Genomic DNA, 16,244 nt, shown 5'->3' on the forward strand with positions numbered 1-16,244 from the left:
GATCAAGTGTCGCCCACTCATGTCCGTCCAACCGTCGGACATGAGAGTGCAACCATACTCCTTCCATGCCAATTGATGCTTGGCCTTCAAAGTGTCAGTCTTGAGCTTTGCCTTCTCAAGTAATGGTAACCTCACATCATGGTAAGAAGGTGTGATATAATCTGATCCATACTGTCCTATAGACTCCAATAGGATCTCCCAACTTCTCGAATTGACAATATTGAGTGGAAGGCAATTCTCATAGAGAAAATCAGCTACATGACTATCTACCTCATCTTTTTGTTCTTTTGTCTTTGTTCCATAGTCCTTCATTTTTAACTGAGTGCTTCTTGTGCTATGCCTCTCAGCAACCACCTCCTCTGGTGTCTTCCTAACCTCATCTGCAATTGACTTGCTTTTCTTCTTTGCCGTCACAATAAAACAAGACTTCCTTTTCGTGGAGGCTGCGGTGCTGTTCGACGCCCTTGAACTTGCTACTGCCTCGTCCTCTCCTCCATCTCCATCAGTTGCTTCAACTTCATCCCCATCAAGTTGCATGGATTTGAACTTGTTTGAGTTGGTCTTCATGTACAAATGCATCTCTTTCCTGATCTCATCGTTTGCTTTTAGACACATTCTCACCTCTATGTAACCCCCACCAAGGTGCTTCTTCATCCTTAGCACTCTAGAAGTGATGTTTTTGCCACATAAAACACACTGGAGTGTCAATTTGTCCTCCATATCAGGCCAAAAGGCATATTTCCATGTTGGGTCCTTGCTCCTACGTGGCTTCCTCGCAGAATCCTTCGATGGATCGTAATGCTCATCGGCTTGAGCTGTAGCTGCTGCTGAACACACTACTTGAGATATCTCCGATGTTGTAGACATTGTAGCTCAGACCTCAGGACCTGGAAATTGAAAGAAGCAAAGTGGAGTTGGTCAACCAGCAGCAAGTAGAGAAGCACCAACAGTCCAGCACTCCAGCTGCGAGCAGAGTAGCACCAACAGCAAGCAGAGCAGCACCAGCAGTCCAGCAGTGAGGCAGAGCAACACCAGCAGCAAGCCAAGAAGAAAGAGTAGGAGAAGGGAGGCACTGAGGCTCACCTGCCTGAAGAGGAGAAGAGCACGAGGAGGGGCGCGACCGCACGAGACGAAGGAGCAGGAGGAGCTTCAGATCCACGATGAAGGGCCGACGACGGAGGAGCTTCAGATCCGTGACGAGGGGCCGATGACGGTGGAGATTCAGATCCGCGGCAGAGAGGAGGGCTCGACGGGCGCGTCCAGCAGCGCGAGGAGGGGACGGCAACGCGAGGAGGGGCCGGCGGCGCGAGAAGGAGCGAGTGGAAAGAAACTAGGTCGGGCTTGGATGAGATGAGCCAGATATTTATACTAGTGCTACTTTTTGAGTCGCTCGACTCGTATAGGTCGACTAGTCCATCCACGGCTCGACTCGTATTTGTAGTCTACACGAGAAAAGGAGTCGACAGCTGGAGTGCGACTCTTAGACTAGTCGAGCGACTAGTCTAGACTAGTCGTTTGACTCGTAATCCTTGGCTCAGAGACATGAGTTAGGATTGCTATGGTTGCTTCTAGGCTTGTTCATTGACACAAAGGTGCCCCTGAACACTGATAAAATTTAACAAGCTGCATTGAGAATTTTTTATTGGTAAAGCTATAAAGTTTAGGTGGAATATGTGATTGGCGGTGATACACCGGACGATGTGGCGGCAGATGGGCTATGCTTTGGCAGTGATTGCAGGGATGGCGTAGGAGGAAGTTTATGACGATGGTAAGGATTTAGTGCTGGGAAGGGGAAGGGGTGTTGGTTGGTTATTGTCGGTCATTTTGTGTATTGTCTGTCATTTTTGTTTGAGTAGCTGACATCCTTATCTCTATTATCTCTCTGTTGTTTCTGTCTATCACTAGTAGAAAACAGGGCTTTGGTCACAGGGCAGTATTCACATTGGTCCCGGTTCAGTCACGAACCGGGACTAATGTGAGCATTGGTCCCGGTTCGTGCGGCTAAGGCATTAGTCCCGGTTCACCTGGGCCCTTTAGTCCCGGTTGGTGCCACGAACCGGGACTAAAGGGTGCAATGCCCATTAGTACCGGTTGGTGGCACCAACCGGGACTGAAGGTTGACCTTCAGTCCCGGTTGGTGCCACCAACCGGTACTAATGGGCTTTGAGGCATTAGTACCGGTTCATGGCACGAACCGGTACTAAAGGTCCCATTTTCAAACTCTACCCCCCTGATCGCCTTTTCAGTTTTAGAAAAAACAAAAGAAAATGATGGAAATGTCAATAAAATAAAATAAAATAAGTTTCCCATGTGATATGTGGTCTAGTTGTTGGGAAAATTTACAAACATGAATTTCGACTTTATTTGCAAAATCTCTCTAGAATTTGTAAAATGGGCATAACTTTTGCATACGAACTCGGATGAAAAAGTTTTTTATATGAAAAATCATCTACTCGAAAAGTTACATCCGAATTTAACGGGGGAACCCCGTTAAACATTTTCAAAATCCTCAAAAACCTAACAGAAAAAAAGTTACGGGGCTTTTAAGATCTAGAGTGGAAAAAATCAAAAAAAAATTCAAACTTACTAGTGGCGCACCATTTGCTAGGTGCGCCACTAGTAACAGAAAAAAATATAATGGCGCACCATTTCAATTTTTTTTTGAAAAAAGTGGTCAAACTATGGTCAAACAATGGTCAAACTAATTATTCTAGAATATTAGTGTTACTAAATAATTATTTCAGTTATTTTGAATTTTGGTCAAATCTGGTCAAAACTATGGTCAAACAATGGTCAAACTAATTATTCAAGAAATATTAGTGTTACTAAATAATTATTGTTTTTAAAAACAATAGTTTCAAACTCAAACAATGAAATGTGTCACTTCATGCTCAAGTTAAATTCCTGAGGGTTAATAGGATTGACATCTTACTATTGTCAGGAAAACAACAAGTGCAGACTTGGAAACGAGGGAGAATAGAACCCGGAAGTTAAGCGTGCTCAGGCTGGGGGAGTGGGAGGATGGGTGACCGTTTGGGAAGTTAGATGATTTGGAATGATGAGGGGTGATTAGAGATTAGACGATAAATTGAGCAGTGATGAGGGGTGGTGATTAGAGATTAGAGGTTAAAATAATTCAAAATTTTGAAAATAAAAAAAAATTCAATTTTTTTTTCAAAAAAAAGCATAAAATTTCCTTTAGTCCCGGTTGGTGTTACCAACCGGGACTAAAGGTGGAGCTCCACGTGGCCGCGGCCTTTAGTCCCGGTTCGTATCAGAACCGGGACTAAAGGGGAGAGGCATTAGTAACGACCCTTTAGTCCCGGTTCAAAAACCGGGACTAAAGGGCCTTATCAACCGGGCCAAAAGCCCATTTTTCTACTAGTGTATGCTCAGGAAAGAAGAAATGTCCGAAGAATGACCAATGCGGGTTATTACATGATTTGGATGTATGATTAATCATACACTTAAATTAGTTAGTTTGTCTCGCTCATGGACACTGTTTTATTGATCATTGACTTATGGATTTTTGCTACATGTAGGTGCAATGTTTCTGAAAGTAAAGGTTTCAAGCATGGTTCACTTTTAACTGGCGATAATGCTCTCGAGTCATATCCTTTAAATTCATATCCTTTAAATTTAACTTCTGTTTCTTTATGATTGCCCTCTCACCCCTTTTGCATTTGGATGTCAAAGCTTAGTGGGTTGTTGATTTCGTTCTGCGACTACTTCTCTTATGGATCTTAAGAGAACTTCGTTTCGAACAAAGTTGGTCCTTGTTTCTCCCGAAATTACGCTGTTGCATAGTAGCATACCTGCTGCAAAGGAACAAAACTATTATGGTAGTATAAATAAATAGGGTTGAACTATTTTCCCTTTTATCCGTTTCATAATATGATAGAATTATTGCATGAAGTTGTGTGCGCATAAATATGTAGCCAAATTCAATATATTCAAGCCTTGCTTCCTCACTTGGAACCAAGTCTTCATTTTCTTAAGGGATTATCTGCTACAGTGCCTAGGAAATTCAGACAACGTTTTAATGGTCTGTTAGCTAAAGCGATGGTGATCTAGAAAAAATATATGAAGTTGATACTAGCCATAATAAGTGCATAACAAGCCTACATGTTGTCTACATTTTTGCAGATCTCGCTATCCTTGTTTAACTCAATGGAATCAGATAATTTAGTTGTGTTCCCTCACAAGCCTTGTAGATGTGCAGTTTCCCCCTTTGACCATCTATGTTTGATAAGAATGTCGATTGAATTCAATCATGTAGATATTTTCTCTACTCCTGATGTCTCAGTTGGTAGAATAGCCTCCACGTTTTTTTTTTCGTCCCACCACTTACGTCTGGTTGTTTTCGACCGGTTATTTTTCGTCTCCCCTCCCACCATCTCTCCCATGTTAATTTTCTTCTTCTCCGCAATTAAAACTGAATCGCGTCCGATCCTATTTCCATTTATTCATGCTTGCTTTGGCAGAGATCACCTTCCAAACATATCACCTATCTCTCTGATTTACTTTGCACACCGATCCCCTTCCATACTTCGCTCCTTCGATCCCGCACTAGGCATGCTTATTTGACGTTTCCTTTTCCCTGACCCGACGGACGCATGAACCAGGCATCAAGGCCCCCTCGCACGAGAAAAAAATCTAACGGAGGAGGCTACCCTCGATCTATTCACTACGGCGAGGGGAACCACCACCGCCACTTGCGCCACACACCCCTCCCCTGCAACCTTGTAGAGAGAAGATGGCCGAGGCGGCCGTAGGCCTCGGAGTAGTGGCGGCGCCCTTTTCTAAGGGTCTGCTGCAGCGCCCTTCTTCCTGGAGTCACCCGAGGGCAGTCGTTGCTTCCTCCATGAGACTACCGACTCCATGCATCTACCACCGCGCTCATGCCGTTGGGTTTCGCCTGCGTTCGCCACCATGCGAACGCCTTGCTCCCTCAGGTCCGTCTCCCATTTTTCTTAGCATTACAATCTAAATCCTTGTTGGGTTTGTAAGAAATTGTGTTAAACATGGTTATTAGCTTATTGGATCTTAAACAAGCTACATTACACATTAATTTTAGTAGCTAGACATGCATACTCTGCTATGTTAGATTTAGGAGAAAGAGTTATTTTATTCATTCATCTGTATTTTTTGTCTATAATGCTGATCTATTTTTTCATCTTTTTATCTTCTTTGCTTCAGTTGTACTCTTGTTACTTTAAGTCAGCATGACGGAATGTTTCGTGCTAACATGACTCATGGTTGCAGGTTGCCGCGACACAAAACTGCAAGCCCCCTAGGAACAAAATAAAAAAGGTCCCATCCTCATGTCGATGGTTATCTTAAAAACATGGCATGAATTTTGTTTCTTACCTATATCTATCCATGGTTACCTTTTTCAAACATGCTTTAGCTTCTACAATGGGATAAGGCCTCACACGAGTGACTGAAAAATTGTCCCTTTTAAAAATTCTTGTTCTTATGCTCAGAGACAGGAGTTAGGACTGCTATGGTTTGAGGTGTATTTTTTAGTTTGTCACTTAAAGGATTAATGTTGTAGCTTACTAGCTTTCTACCTTTGTGTATAATTTCAATCGGTTCACCTCATTTAGCTTGACTGTCACTTAATTTCTACCACACCGTACCACCACCAATGGCATCATCAAGGTACATCGGTTGATGTTCACGGCTCTGTAAAATTGAAGACAGAGTTGTGTGCTTTCTATGTTGGAGGGAGCAGTGGCTCTGTATGTCGGTCCGATTGTCCTCCTTTGCCTTCTCAATCAGGTACGATCCAATCAAGCTCTCTTATTTGGACCTCTTCAAGTGTTGATCTTAGTTCCATGTTCTAACTTGTTGGTCCGATTGTCCTTGGGATTGAATAAATATATTTCTCAATTATGTATTTTTACCATACTTCATCAGGAGTGTAAACTGATACTATTTCCAATGTACAAAGTGTTTTCGCATTCTACTGGTTAATAGAAAATGCAGTGCTTCTCAGACCACTGTTTACATGCATAATTTCTCTGTCATGGAATGTACTAATTGTATTGCATACCTTTATGTAATTCTGAATTGTCAATGTTAGGTACTTGAGAATTGACAGCCTAGGAAATTTTGGCTCTCTCCCTCATGCATGAGGTATGTGCGAGGTTGAGGTTAGGTTCTTGATGCTACTGATTCACCTGTGTATTACAATATCTTTAATGACTTACTAATCTTTTGTTTGAATTCATGCTTGTATAAATCCTTCTGGAGGTTGCCGAAGTCAGACACAAGTAGTTGTGGGGAGGATGTACCAAGCGCTCGACAAGTAATGAACACCCAGGGAATAATGTTCCTATATAGGATTAGGATTCTGTTTGTATCAATGAAATTGTTGTGGATGATCGCAGGGATATGTCCTCCTATTTTGAAAAATGAAATGAGTGATTACAAAACTATTTTAGTCGATGAAATGGATGAATGTTTGGACATCTTGTTATACAGATGTCATGTGTGAAACTCTTTTCAGTTGTATTGTCTTGACCCTTTAAGGAAAAAGGTGTTTAGGACGGCACAACCGGTTTCTACCACGACTATTATGGTATCAAGTATCAAGGTGAGGCACTTATATGTCATTATCAGTCAACATGAGCTATAACAACCTGAAGACACCAGCTATCTCCAGTGGTTCACTACCACAGATTGGTGAGTCCGTGACAATGCCATGAAACAGTAAAAACATAAATAAAAAAAACATTTCTTTACAGCAAACACTGCTTAGTTCTTCGCCTGTGTGCAATTTTTCGTGATGAAATCACATTCGTGGAGGTGAGAAGATCAGTGCTTCAATATTGGAGCATTGACTTTTTTGCATGGACCACTAAGAATGTGATTCCATCATGAAAATTCGTACACAGGTGAAACACTCGTCAATGTTCACTAAAAACAAAAATGAATTTTTTTATCAAATTTTCGTGTTCATCTGATTTTGCACATTGGGTGCATTTGCACCTGGAGGCAGAAACCCTGTGTACGTTTACCGTGACATGATTGAAAATTGCATAGAAATCTTATTAACACAAGCATGGTGTGAAATAAAACACAACTGCACCATCATGGGTTTGAATTTTCATGTGTGTGTAAGAAGAATTGTGAGCTGAATGCATCATGCACTATTGCCGGAGGTGGCAAATTTGGATAGAGGGTGGAGAGAAAAAAATAGTAGAAGAAATAAGAAAAAAGAAAAGAAGATGAAGAGTTATTTAATGGTAAAAGAATTGTCGATAACACCGCCCTATTTGCACGAGTATTCTAAATGTTATATTAAACTATGAAAATATGTGTGTTCCTGTAGCAACGCACGGGCAATTGACTTGCGATGGATTCAGGGCAAGACACCATCCAGTTAATGTCTTGTGGGGCAAGGAGCCACAGACGTGGTTGCACAAGATACAATTTACCTGGAAGTCACCCTCGGCACCAGAAATCGACCTAGGATGGCCAGATCGACGACATGGATTGCCTGAGGTAGAAATGAAATCGTCCTCTATGAAGCCCATGGCACCAGAAATCACCTAGGATGGCCATATTGATGTGGCGGCTCGCCGACGACTGGATCCAGCTACTCACCGTGACATATATGTGATAACCGTTGCTCATCGGATGTGACCAAACTAGAAAACCGAGGAGGGGATGGGCGACATCGCAGTGGAGGGGAGGGGATGGTGAGCATGGATGGAAGGCGGCAGAGACATGGGGAGATATGGTACCAGCAATGCTCTGGCGGAGAGAACGAGTGAGAGGGGTGGTTGCGATGAGAGAAGCGGTTGTGATGGGGAGAAAGTGAGATGCGTGGTTGCGGTGAGGATAAGGCTGGGTAGGTGAAAAAAAAACAATTTGGTTATGAGACGAGGAAGAAGTTTTATTATACTTGCTCAAATATTGTACGAACGACAACATTTCTGATATTGTGCAAGAATATCTAAGCGCATCAAGGAAATCTTAATTCACAATAGATTATTTGTTGGATCATCGATTTTTATGTATACATCGTCAAATTACTTGTTTTATCACTTACATTGCAAATGAAGTGGATTTTAATTATTACTAGCTATCTTTTTATACATGTGAAATTTCACATGTATCATATTTATATATAACTTTAACAAAATATTTCAAAAGCCCGTGGCAACACACGGGCATTCTACTAGTTTTTTAATAAGATTTCACTTAGTTGGAGACAGACCTCCGAGTTGTCTTGTCGCTAAGCTCGTGGACGATGTAATGCTCTTTTGATTTTAGTAAAGATAGCCCGAAATTACTAATTGAGGAGTATTCGTTACAAAGATCACTCCAATTCCCCTGGTTGCGACAAGTGGCGCACATGCAGCGCACCATTTGTCGCAACCTGGGAGTTTTCCCTTTTTTCATAGATCCGTTTATTCAAAACGTTTTATCTCCCAAACCGTGCGTCCAAATCCCGAACCGCTTTCACCGTTGGATTCATCGCGTCGAGATCTTCAAAACTAGATCCCATGTTGATAGGTTTTGACGAACTTTTTCTTCACGAAAAAAACGGACGAAAAAACTGAACCGGGAGCACGGATTTTTTTCCTTTCCGAAAAAGGCACGCACCGTGACTCTCGCGGAAAAAAAAAAAGAGAAAACGCGTTTTTTTCCGTTTCCGAGGAGGCACGGCCGTGACTCTCGTGAAAGCACAACCGTACCTCTTGCGGAAGCAAAACCGTGACTCTCGCGAAAGAAAAAAAAACAAAAAAATGCGTTTTTTTCCTTTCCGAGAGGCACGACTGTGACTCTCGCGAAAGCACAACCGTGCCTCTCGCGGAAGCAAAACTGTGACTCTCGCGAAATAAAAAAAAAGAAAATGCGTTTTTCCGTTTCCGAGAGGCACGGCCACGACTCTCGCGAAAGCACACCCGTACCTCTCGCGGAAGCAAAACCGTGACTCTCGCGAAAGGAAAAAAAACAGAAAACGCGTTTTTTCCGTTTTCGAGAGGCACGGCCGTGACTCTCGCGAAAGCAAAACCGTGCCTCTCGCGGAAGCAAAACCGCGACTCGCGAAAGGAAAAAAAACGTGTTTTTTCGCGCAAATTTTTTTTTCAAGAAAAACTTTTTTGGTTGAAAAGCTAAGCAAGACCGGTGGAAAACCAAAACGTTGAAAAACTCCGAAAAAAACCGTTTAAAAAGCCAAAAACGCGTGCGGAAAAATAAAAAAACAAAATCCGGAGGGAGCATCCAGACCGCAACACATGGCGAATGGTTAAGAGCACGCCAAGTGGCGCTGATCGTTGTGAGGCTCCGAAAGAGCGCTAGTTGCTCTCTAGATAGCCATCCCGCAAAAAAAAACGCGATGCCCTTTCGAAAAAAACATTTTCCACCATTTCCTTGGGCCGTTTGTGCCCCACTTCACACACAGCACCACGCCGAGAAACGCCCAAAGCCCAAAGCCCTCGTCGGCTCATCCCCACCGCAACGACGCTTCCGGCGGCGGCGGCCATGGCGGAGTTCCAGAGCCTAGGGTCGCTCGGCCCCATATGCGCGGTGGCGAACGAGTTCCTGCGCAACCAGACGGCGCAGAACGAGTACGAGGCGGAAGAGCAATGCGACCGCTTGTTCCACCCCACCCAATACGACATGCCCGTCAACCGGCTCTCCTCCGCCGCCGCCGCTCGCTTCTTCGCGCTGCCTCCCGACGACGACGTCGACCGCGTCAGCCGCCTCCCCGACGCGCTCCTCCGCGACGTCGTCTCCCGCCTCCCCGTCAAGGACGCCGCGCGCACCGCCGCGCTCTCCCGCCACTGGCGCGGGGTCTGGCGCTCGGCGCCGCTCGTCCTCGCCGACGCGGACCTCCTCCCCGACACCTCCGCCGTGTCCCGCGTCCTCGAGGCGCACCCGGGACCGTTCCGCTGCGTCCACCTTACCCGCACCCTCGCGGAGGGCTTCCACGGCCTGCTCACGCGCTGGCTCCAGCTCCTCGCCGCCAAGGGCATCCAGGAGCTCGTCCTCGTCAACGCCCGCTGGCCGCTCGACTACTTTCTCCCCGCCAACCTCCTAAGCCTGACCAGCCTCACCCGCCTCTACCTCGGCATGTGGAGGTTCCCCGACACGGCCGGCCTCCGGCGCGCCACCTGCTTCCCCAATCTCCGTGACCTCGGGCTCTGTCACGTCCTCGTGGAGAGGCGGGATCTGGACTTCATCCTCGACAGGAGCCCCGTGCTGGAGACGCTGTGCGTCCAGGGCAATGTGCTGAAGCTTCGCATCCGGCTCGTCAGCCAGAGCCTCCGGTGCGTGCAGATCATTGGGTGCTTCATCGAAGAGATCTTCGTGCTGGACGCCCCAAATCTTGAGCGGTTCATCTATTCAGATGCTTGGCACCCTGTTGGCAACTGCACCACCACGGTCAAGATCGGCCATGCCCCCAAGCTGCACTTGTTGGGATACTTGGCGTTGGACCCACGAAAGCATGTCCTAGATGTCGGCAACACCATCATCAAGGTGCCTGGTTTCTCCATTGGTTCAATCCTACACTGATTACCAATGCAAGTTTGTGTGATCTTCCTTTTCTTAACTGGGTGAGTTGTGAATCTGTGATTGATTGCAACTGCAGGCTGGGATAGGGATGAGCCCAAGCACCATGCTACCAGGTGTGAAAATCCTGGCTTTGGAGGTGCGTTTCGCAGTCCGCAATGATGTCAAGATGATCCCCAATGTCCTCAGATGCTTTCCGAATGTTGAGACGCTCCACATCATGGTGAGGCCCCTGGCGCTTCTTTTCGCATACATCTGCACCATCGCGCGCTAGCAACATGTTGCTAATTGCTAATTGGTATCAATAGCTGATAGCTGATGGACTGCACATGCTTTTCTCTACCAATTTTTCAGTCTGGAAAAACTGATCAATCCACTGGCAAGGTCAACCTGAAGTTCTGGCTTGAGTCTGGTACCATAGAATGCATAGAGTCGCGCATCAAGCTGCTGGTTTTCCATGGTTTCCAAGGGGATCGAAGCGAGCTTGCCTTCCTCAAATTCTTCTTTGAGAGCGCGTTTGTACTGGAGGAGGTGGTGGTTCTGTTGGCCGCTGATCCGACGGATGAGATGATACGCAAGGTGGTGTTTCTGAAGTACATGGAACGGGCCAGTGAAGCCTCCATACTGTCGGTCGGCCATTCTGGTCCTCAAGGCTTCGCTCAGAGCGCCAGAAGAGGATCTGATTTCTCCCTCGGTGACCCTTTTGCCAACTATTGCCGCAGCGACTTGTATCGTATGTCATCACCCCACCCCTTGTACCTGTGCTAGCCTGATTAGCTTCAGCGTCGAAGTTGGCAGTATCATTGTTGCAGCCGTTGTTCTACTGGTTGGCAATTACGGACCACCGCGTATGTGTTTCATGCGATTTCGTTAGCTAGGCTGTGATCTTGATGACAGCTGTGTTGCATTGCATGGTTTTGGCTAAAAATATGTTTATTGAGATTGTGACAATGGTGTTGCGTTGCACGGTTTTGGCTAAGAAATGTTTGTTATGACATTATCTCATATCCTTGATCGGATCCTCTTCTTCATGCTGTGGTACGTTGCTTTGCTTTGCTTTGTGTCTTGTGCGTTGTACTGTGTTTGTGTGCATATTTCCTTCCTGCTGGTTGGCAATTACAGACCGCGGTGTCTCTGTTTCATGTGATCTCACTATCTAGCTGTGATAGGATGACAGTGGTGTTACATTGAGTGATTTTGGCTAAAAAATGTTTATTATGACACCGCCTTATCTTTGATCAAATTTTCTTCATGCTGTGATAGCGTTGATTTGCTTTATGACTTGTGGGTGTGCGTTGCACGGTGCTGTGTGTTGCCCGTTCACGGGTAATTCTAGCTATAGATGTGGTGTTTCTTCTCTGCAAAATAAAAGGATGGGGTGTTACTTGGGTGGTTCAGAGTTGCAGAAACAGAACTGAAGCTGCTTTGTATGCGCGCTTTGTGGCACCGTTAATCGGCGATTTTGAATTTTTTGAATGTGTTTGCTGCTTGCAAGCTTTTGTGTTTGGCAGCTTACCGGTCATTAGTTTGATTTTTGGTATCCGTTGGCTATTACAGACCACTGTATCTGTGTTTCATGTGATTTCATTACTTAGGCAGCTAGCTCTGGTCTGATGACAGTGTGTTGCACTTGCACTGCACGGTTTTGGTTCAAAAATGATTATTATGACATTGGTGTTACACTGTAATTTTGGCTAAAAAATGTTAATTATGACATTACCCTATCCTTGATCAGATTTACTGCATGCTGTACTACGTTGCTCTGCTTTGTGATGACTTGTGCGTTGTGCTCTGTGTGCATATTTCTTCAGGCTGTAGTTCTTGTTCACAAATACTTCTGGCTACAGATGGGGTATTTCTTCCCTGCAAATGGAAAGATGGGGTACTGCTTGGGTGGTTTGCTGTTTGCAAGGTTTTGCAAATGATATCGCAATTGCGGAGACGGAATCAAAGCAGATTTGATATGTGCACTTCGCCGGCGATTGACGGTTTTGAAATTTTTTGAGTGTGTTTGCTGTTTGCAAGTTTTTGTGTTTGGCAGGTTAACTTTCGTCAGGGTTAGTTTGATTCAGCAAGTTCCAGTTGAAACATACATATGAGATGAGCGATCAATGGACTCCCAGGCATAAATAGGCCCGAGTCTGCCTTATTATAGGACCATCAGCAACGAATGCACATCCAACAATACACGACCCATTCAGTCTCACACGCCCACACACCCAAAACAAAGTTCTCAACTCTGGACAACCACCAAACCAACCCCAAATTATAGTACACCACCCAAACAAGCGCCACCGCGGTCAGGCGCTGCTCCGGGTGACGGCGGCGAAGATGTCGGTGTACCCCACCACGCCGACGAGGACGTCGTCCTCCTCGGCCTCCGCGTCCGTCACCCACACGTGAGTCGCCCGGTGGGACAGCATCTGCGCCATGACGGCCGCGAGCGAGCTCGTGCTCCGGCACATCAGCGGCGAGCTCCGGCCCCGGTACATGCTCCGCACCTGGTTCGCCTGGCTGTTCAGGAACCCGATGTTCCTGCTGCTGAACTTCTTAAGCAGCCTGGGAGAGCGCCCGGGCTCGGCGGCCTCCTCCGACAGCGACGAGCTGATGGAAGGCAGCGGAAAGGCGGAGATGGGGGTCGACCCGTTCTCGTCGGCGCCGATGACAAACTGCCCCGCTGACAGGTTTGCCAGCGCCCACGCAGCCGCCACGTAGTCGCACTTCCACAGCTTGTAGGCGGAGATGTCCCCGATGATCTTGCGGACCCCATCCGGTGTCGTCTCGACCACGGCCACGCCGCATGGGTCCCCAGGGATCTTCTGGATCGCCTCCATGGCTGGCGCTGACGCCTCGACGTGGCAGTAGTGCGGGTTGATGGCTCCGAGGGTACAGATTGGAGACAGTGGGATGGGCGCGAGGGCGCCGAGGCACCCGATCAGGAACCGGAGGATGTCTTCCCTTGACAGGCAGCAAAACCTCTCCGCGCAACTGATAAATGGGGACAACTGCATGCTGCTGCTGCCAGCTGAGCTTGGGGATCCCGATTCCGAGTTCTTCATCCATTTCCCGTTGTAAAGCATCGAAAACCGCTTGGTGATGCCTGTCCAGGAGCCGTTCTTGCGGACAAGGAAGCGCTTCACTCCATTCCTCATCAACTCCAGCGCATCGATCAACCTTGCAAGACAATCAAACTTGGCTGAATAACAAAATACATATGTCAAACATCGCATCTTTAGAAATGAATTTGCTTGAAAGGCAAAGGACTAAAAAAAGCAGAGCAGTATGATTGGCAGACGCATCATCCAGCTCAGACTCTTATGTCCTATTGAACTTTTTATTTGCGGGCAACTATTATGTCATCCCTAAGAATGTGACATTGGCTCACTACTTGGTGCTGCCAAATCATTTCGAGACATGATTGGACTGCCTCGCATGTGTCATGTATGGCTCAGTTTATTTAAACTATTGTCTTGACTCATGAATCCCTTGACAGCCAGCACGGCTTCCACATGGATTGCTGCCTTCCTGATTGCGACATCGCATTGCCAAATGGAACCATGTTCCCACTTTGTTCCTCTTATGGCAACACAATCAGAAGGACAAACTCTGCACCATGTGAAAGCCATCTGGCTTGTTTAAGTTTCGGAATGGACTGGAGACACTTCATGATGCTGGAAGATAAGAGTAAAATACAAGCTAAGATTGTAGAATGATCGGTCTACTCTAGGAATTGAAAAAAGTTAAGAATAGCCACATATACTGATAGGTGAATACCTAGCAAATCTATGCTGTTGGTAACGGTCATGAGTTACAGTTTTTCAGTCTCGAGGAGCTATGTGATGGATAGTCTTTTGAGTTGTTGTCAGCAAATGCTCCCTAAAGGGGCAACTAAAATGGTGGTTTAATGAAGAAAGCATGACCAGTTGTGGCATTTCTTTGGATACTGAAGAAAGAAACTGTGCACACAGGGATAAAGCAACTTAAACTTGAGCAGTGGATTTGCGACTAAGGCACATGACCTAGCAAAACAATATCCAGATTGTCTGTCCGGAAGTTCGATCCAACTATTTTTCATGAACTAAGACATTTCTTCCCAGCTCATCAAGCATTGACCTTACCATGCTTTCTTCTGAAAGAGATTGTGTTAAACACAACCACTACCCCAGTTTTAGTATCCAGTAAACACAACTTTAGGCAGCTTCATTGAGCAGTAAGCACTTCCTGATTTGCACCAACAGAAGAAGCACCATAGAAGAGTGATTTATTAACCACAAAGGCACAAACCCCCAGTGATTTCTGATGGATTCAGAACAGACTCAAAAACAATTTTGTACTGGCCGCAGATTTGTAATTAGTAGGAACGTGCATAAGAGACAAAGATCACCAACCAGACCGCATTAGAAAACAGAGGTTTGCGCATCAGCATTCGGCTGTAGTGAAGCATCCCAGCAGGCAGGGACAGATCCGAGCTAAGCAGGAGTCAACAGCCACAGTGCGTAGACTGAATCACCACTGCCTACGACTACGAAACCGCAGACGAATGATGCCTAAAGACTTGAGATTGGGTGGGATTCCTGATGGGACGGGCGGGGACAGGACACGACGGCGGCGAGAAGGGGCGGGTCGAGGAACAAGAACTGACCTGGTGCCGGGATCGACCTCCCGGAGCAGGTCCTGGTTGGGCTGCACGACCTCGCCGACGGCGGCGCGCATGGCGCGGTCGCCGGCGCCGGCGCCGGCGAGGAAGGCGGCGATGTCGACGGCGGAGATCATGCCGAGGAAGCGGATCCCGGAGGGCGGGTCGTCGGGGGCGGCCCGCGCGCGCCAGACGGGCACGGCGCCCTCGGGGCTGCCGGCGATGGCCCGCGCCGCGTCGTCGAGCGTGTCGGCGTCGCTGAGCTCGGCGATCTCGGGCTTGCCGACGGTGAGGTCGCCGACGACGTGGTGGTAGAAGACGGCGGCCATGGGCTCAGGTGGGCGCGGGGTTATAAGAGCGAGTGGAGGAGGAGCAGGTGGAGGAAGAGCCTGGAGGGGCCGACGGCGGGGGAGGAGGAGGGGTCACCGGCGGCGCGGGTGCGGGGGTCGCCGGCCATGTCGGAGGGAGGGAAAGCCCATTAAGAGCACGGCGAGCGGATGGAAAAATTGAAGCCGGCTGCCCGCGTGGTGTGGGTGATGCGAGGGAGGGGATATGCGATGCGGTGGGAGGAGAGACCGGCTGGATGGGGTTAAATCAGCTCCGTGGCCATGCTTTGAGATTCGGGGTGGTCGGCTGATGGATCTCCATTGTGATTTACTCATTTATTGTGTGCCATGTATAATGTGGAATCTGGCAGAATGATGGATCAACCACGTGGCATACATATTGAGCTGTCAAAATCTAAATAGCCCATCAGAGTTTAAGTCCTAAAATTGACACCGGCGATCGCATTTTTCTGAATTTATTTAAGACTTTTCGGTGATGTGAGCTTAGTGGTGGAGACACCCCGTCGACTGCAAAAGCGTCTTTGACAACTTTATCAATCTCAAGATGATGTGCCGGCTTAGTCTCACGAAGGTGTCCATAGGGGTAGAGTGTTCTTGTGTGCATTTATATGAGTGAGGGTATGAGCGTCTACGTCTATTTGTATTTATATAAAACAACCTAAATAGAAGGATTGGAGGCTTGCGAGGGTGAGGGTTGGTGTGTATATCAGTGTCTACCTTTGTGCCGT

At 46.9% G+C, this 16,244-nt stretch overlaps 2 protein-coding genes across 2 annotated transcripts; one reads left to right on the top strand and one right to left on the bottom strand.

Annotated features, from left to right (window-relative positions):
• Nucleotides 1-9,469: 9,469 nt before the first annotated feature.
• Nucleotides 9,470-11,533, top strand: LOC109774589 (F-box/FBD/LRR-repeat protein At1g13570-like). Its single transcript, XM_020333330.4, has 3 exons — nucleotides 9,470-10,500; nucleotides 10,613-10,756; nucleotides 10,888-11,533. Exons 1-3 carry the CDS (start codon nucleotides 9,502-9,504, stop codon nucleotides 11,299-11,301), a joined length of 1,557 nt encoding a protein of 518 aa, XP_020188919.1. The 5' UTR covers nucleotides 9,470-9,501; the 3' UTR covers nucleotides 11,302-11,533.
• A 1,101-nt stretch (nucleotides 11,534-12,634) lies between these two features.
• LOC109774580 (CBS domain-containing protein CBSX6) lies at nucleotides 12,635-15,735 on the bottom strand. The gene is made up of 2 exons (XM_020333325.4): nucleotides 15,176-15,735; nucleotides 12,635-13,707 (listed from the first exon to the last, which is right to left on the bottom strand). The coding sequence occupies exons 1-2, from the start codon at nucleotides 15,496-15,498 to the stop codon at nucleotides 12,834-12,836; spliced, it is 1,197 nt and encodes a 398-aa protein (XP_020188914.1). The 5' UTR covers nucleotides 15,499-15,735; the 3' UTR covers nucleotides 12,635-12,833.
• Between the last annotated feature and the right edge of the window lie 509 nt (nucleotides 15,736-16,244).

The sequence above is a fragment of the Aegilops tauschii genome, chromosome 3 (genome assembly GCF_002575655.3).
Source record: "Aegilops tauschii subsp. strangulata cultivar AL8/78 chromosome 3, Aet v6.0, whole genome shotgun sequence".
NCBI lineage: Eukaryota > Viridiplantae > Streptophyta > Magnoliopsida > Poales > Poaceae > Aegilops > Aegilops tauschii.

What these genes read in the sequence shown, in the direction of transcription:
- LOC109774589 (XM_020333330.4), top strand. Translation starts at nt 9,502, where the DNA reads ATGGCGGAGTTCCAGAGCCTAGGGTCGCTCGGCCCCATATGCGCGGTG. An exon ending in TCGGCAACACCATCATCAAG is followed by an intron (nt 10,501 to 10,612) that starts GTGCCTGGTTTC and finishes TTGCAACTGCAG; the next exon opens with GCTGGGATAGGGATGAGCCC. An exon ending in TTGAGACGCTCCACATCATG is followed by an intron (nt 10,757 to 10,887) that starts GTGAGGCCCCTG and finishes CCAATTTTTCAG; the next exon opens with TCTGGAAAAACTGATCAATC.
- LOC109774580 (XM_020333325.4), bottom strand. Translation starts at nt 15,498, where the DNA reads ATGGCCGCCGTCTTCTACCACCACGTCGTCGGCGACCTCACCGTCGGC. An exon ending in GAGGTCGATCCCGGCACCAG is followed by an intron (nt 13,708 to 15,175) that starts GTCAGTTCTTGT and finishes TTGTCTTGCAAG; the next exon opens with GTTGATCGATGCGCTGGAGT.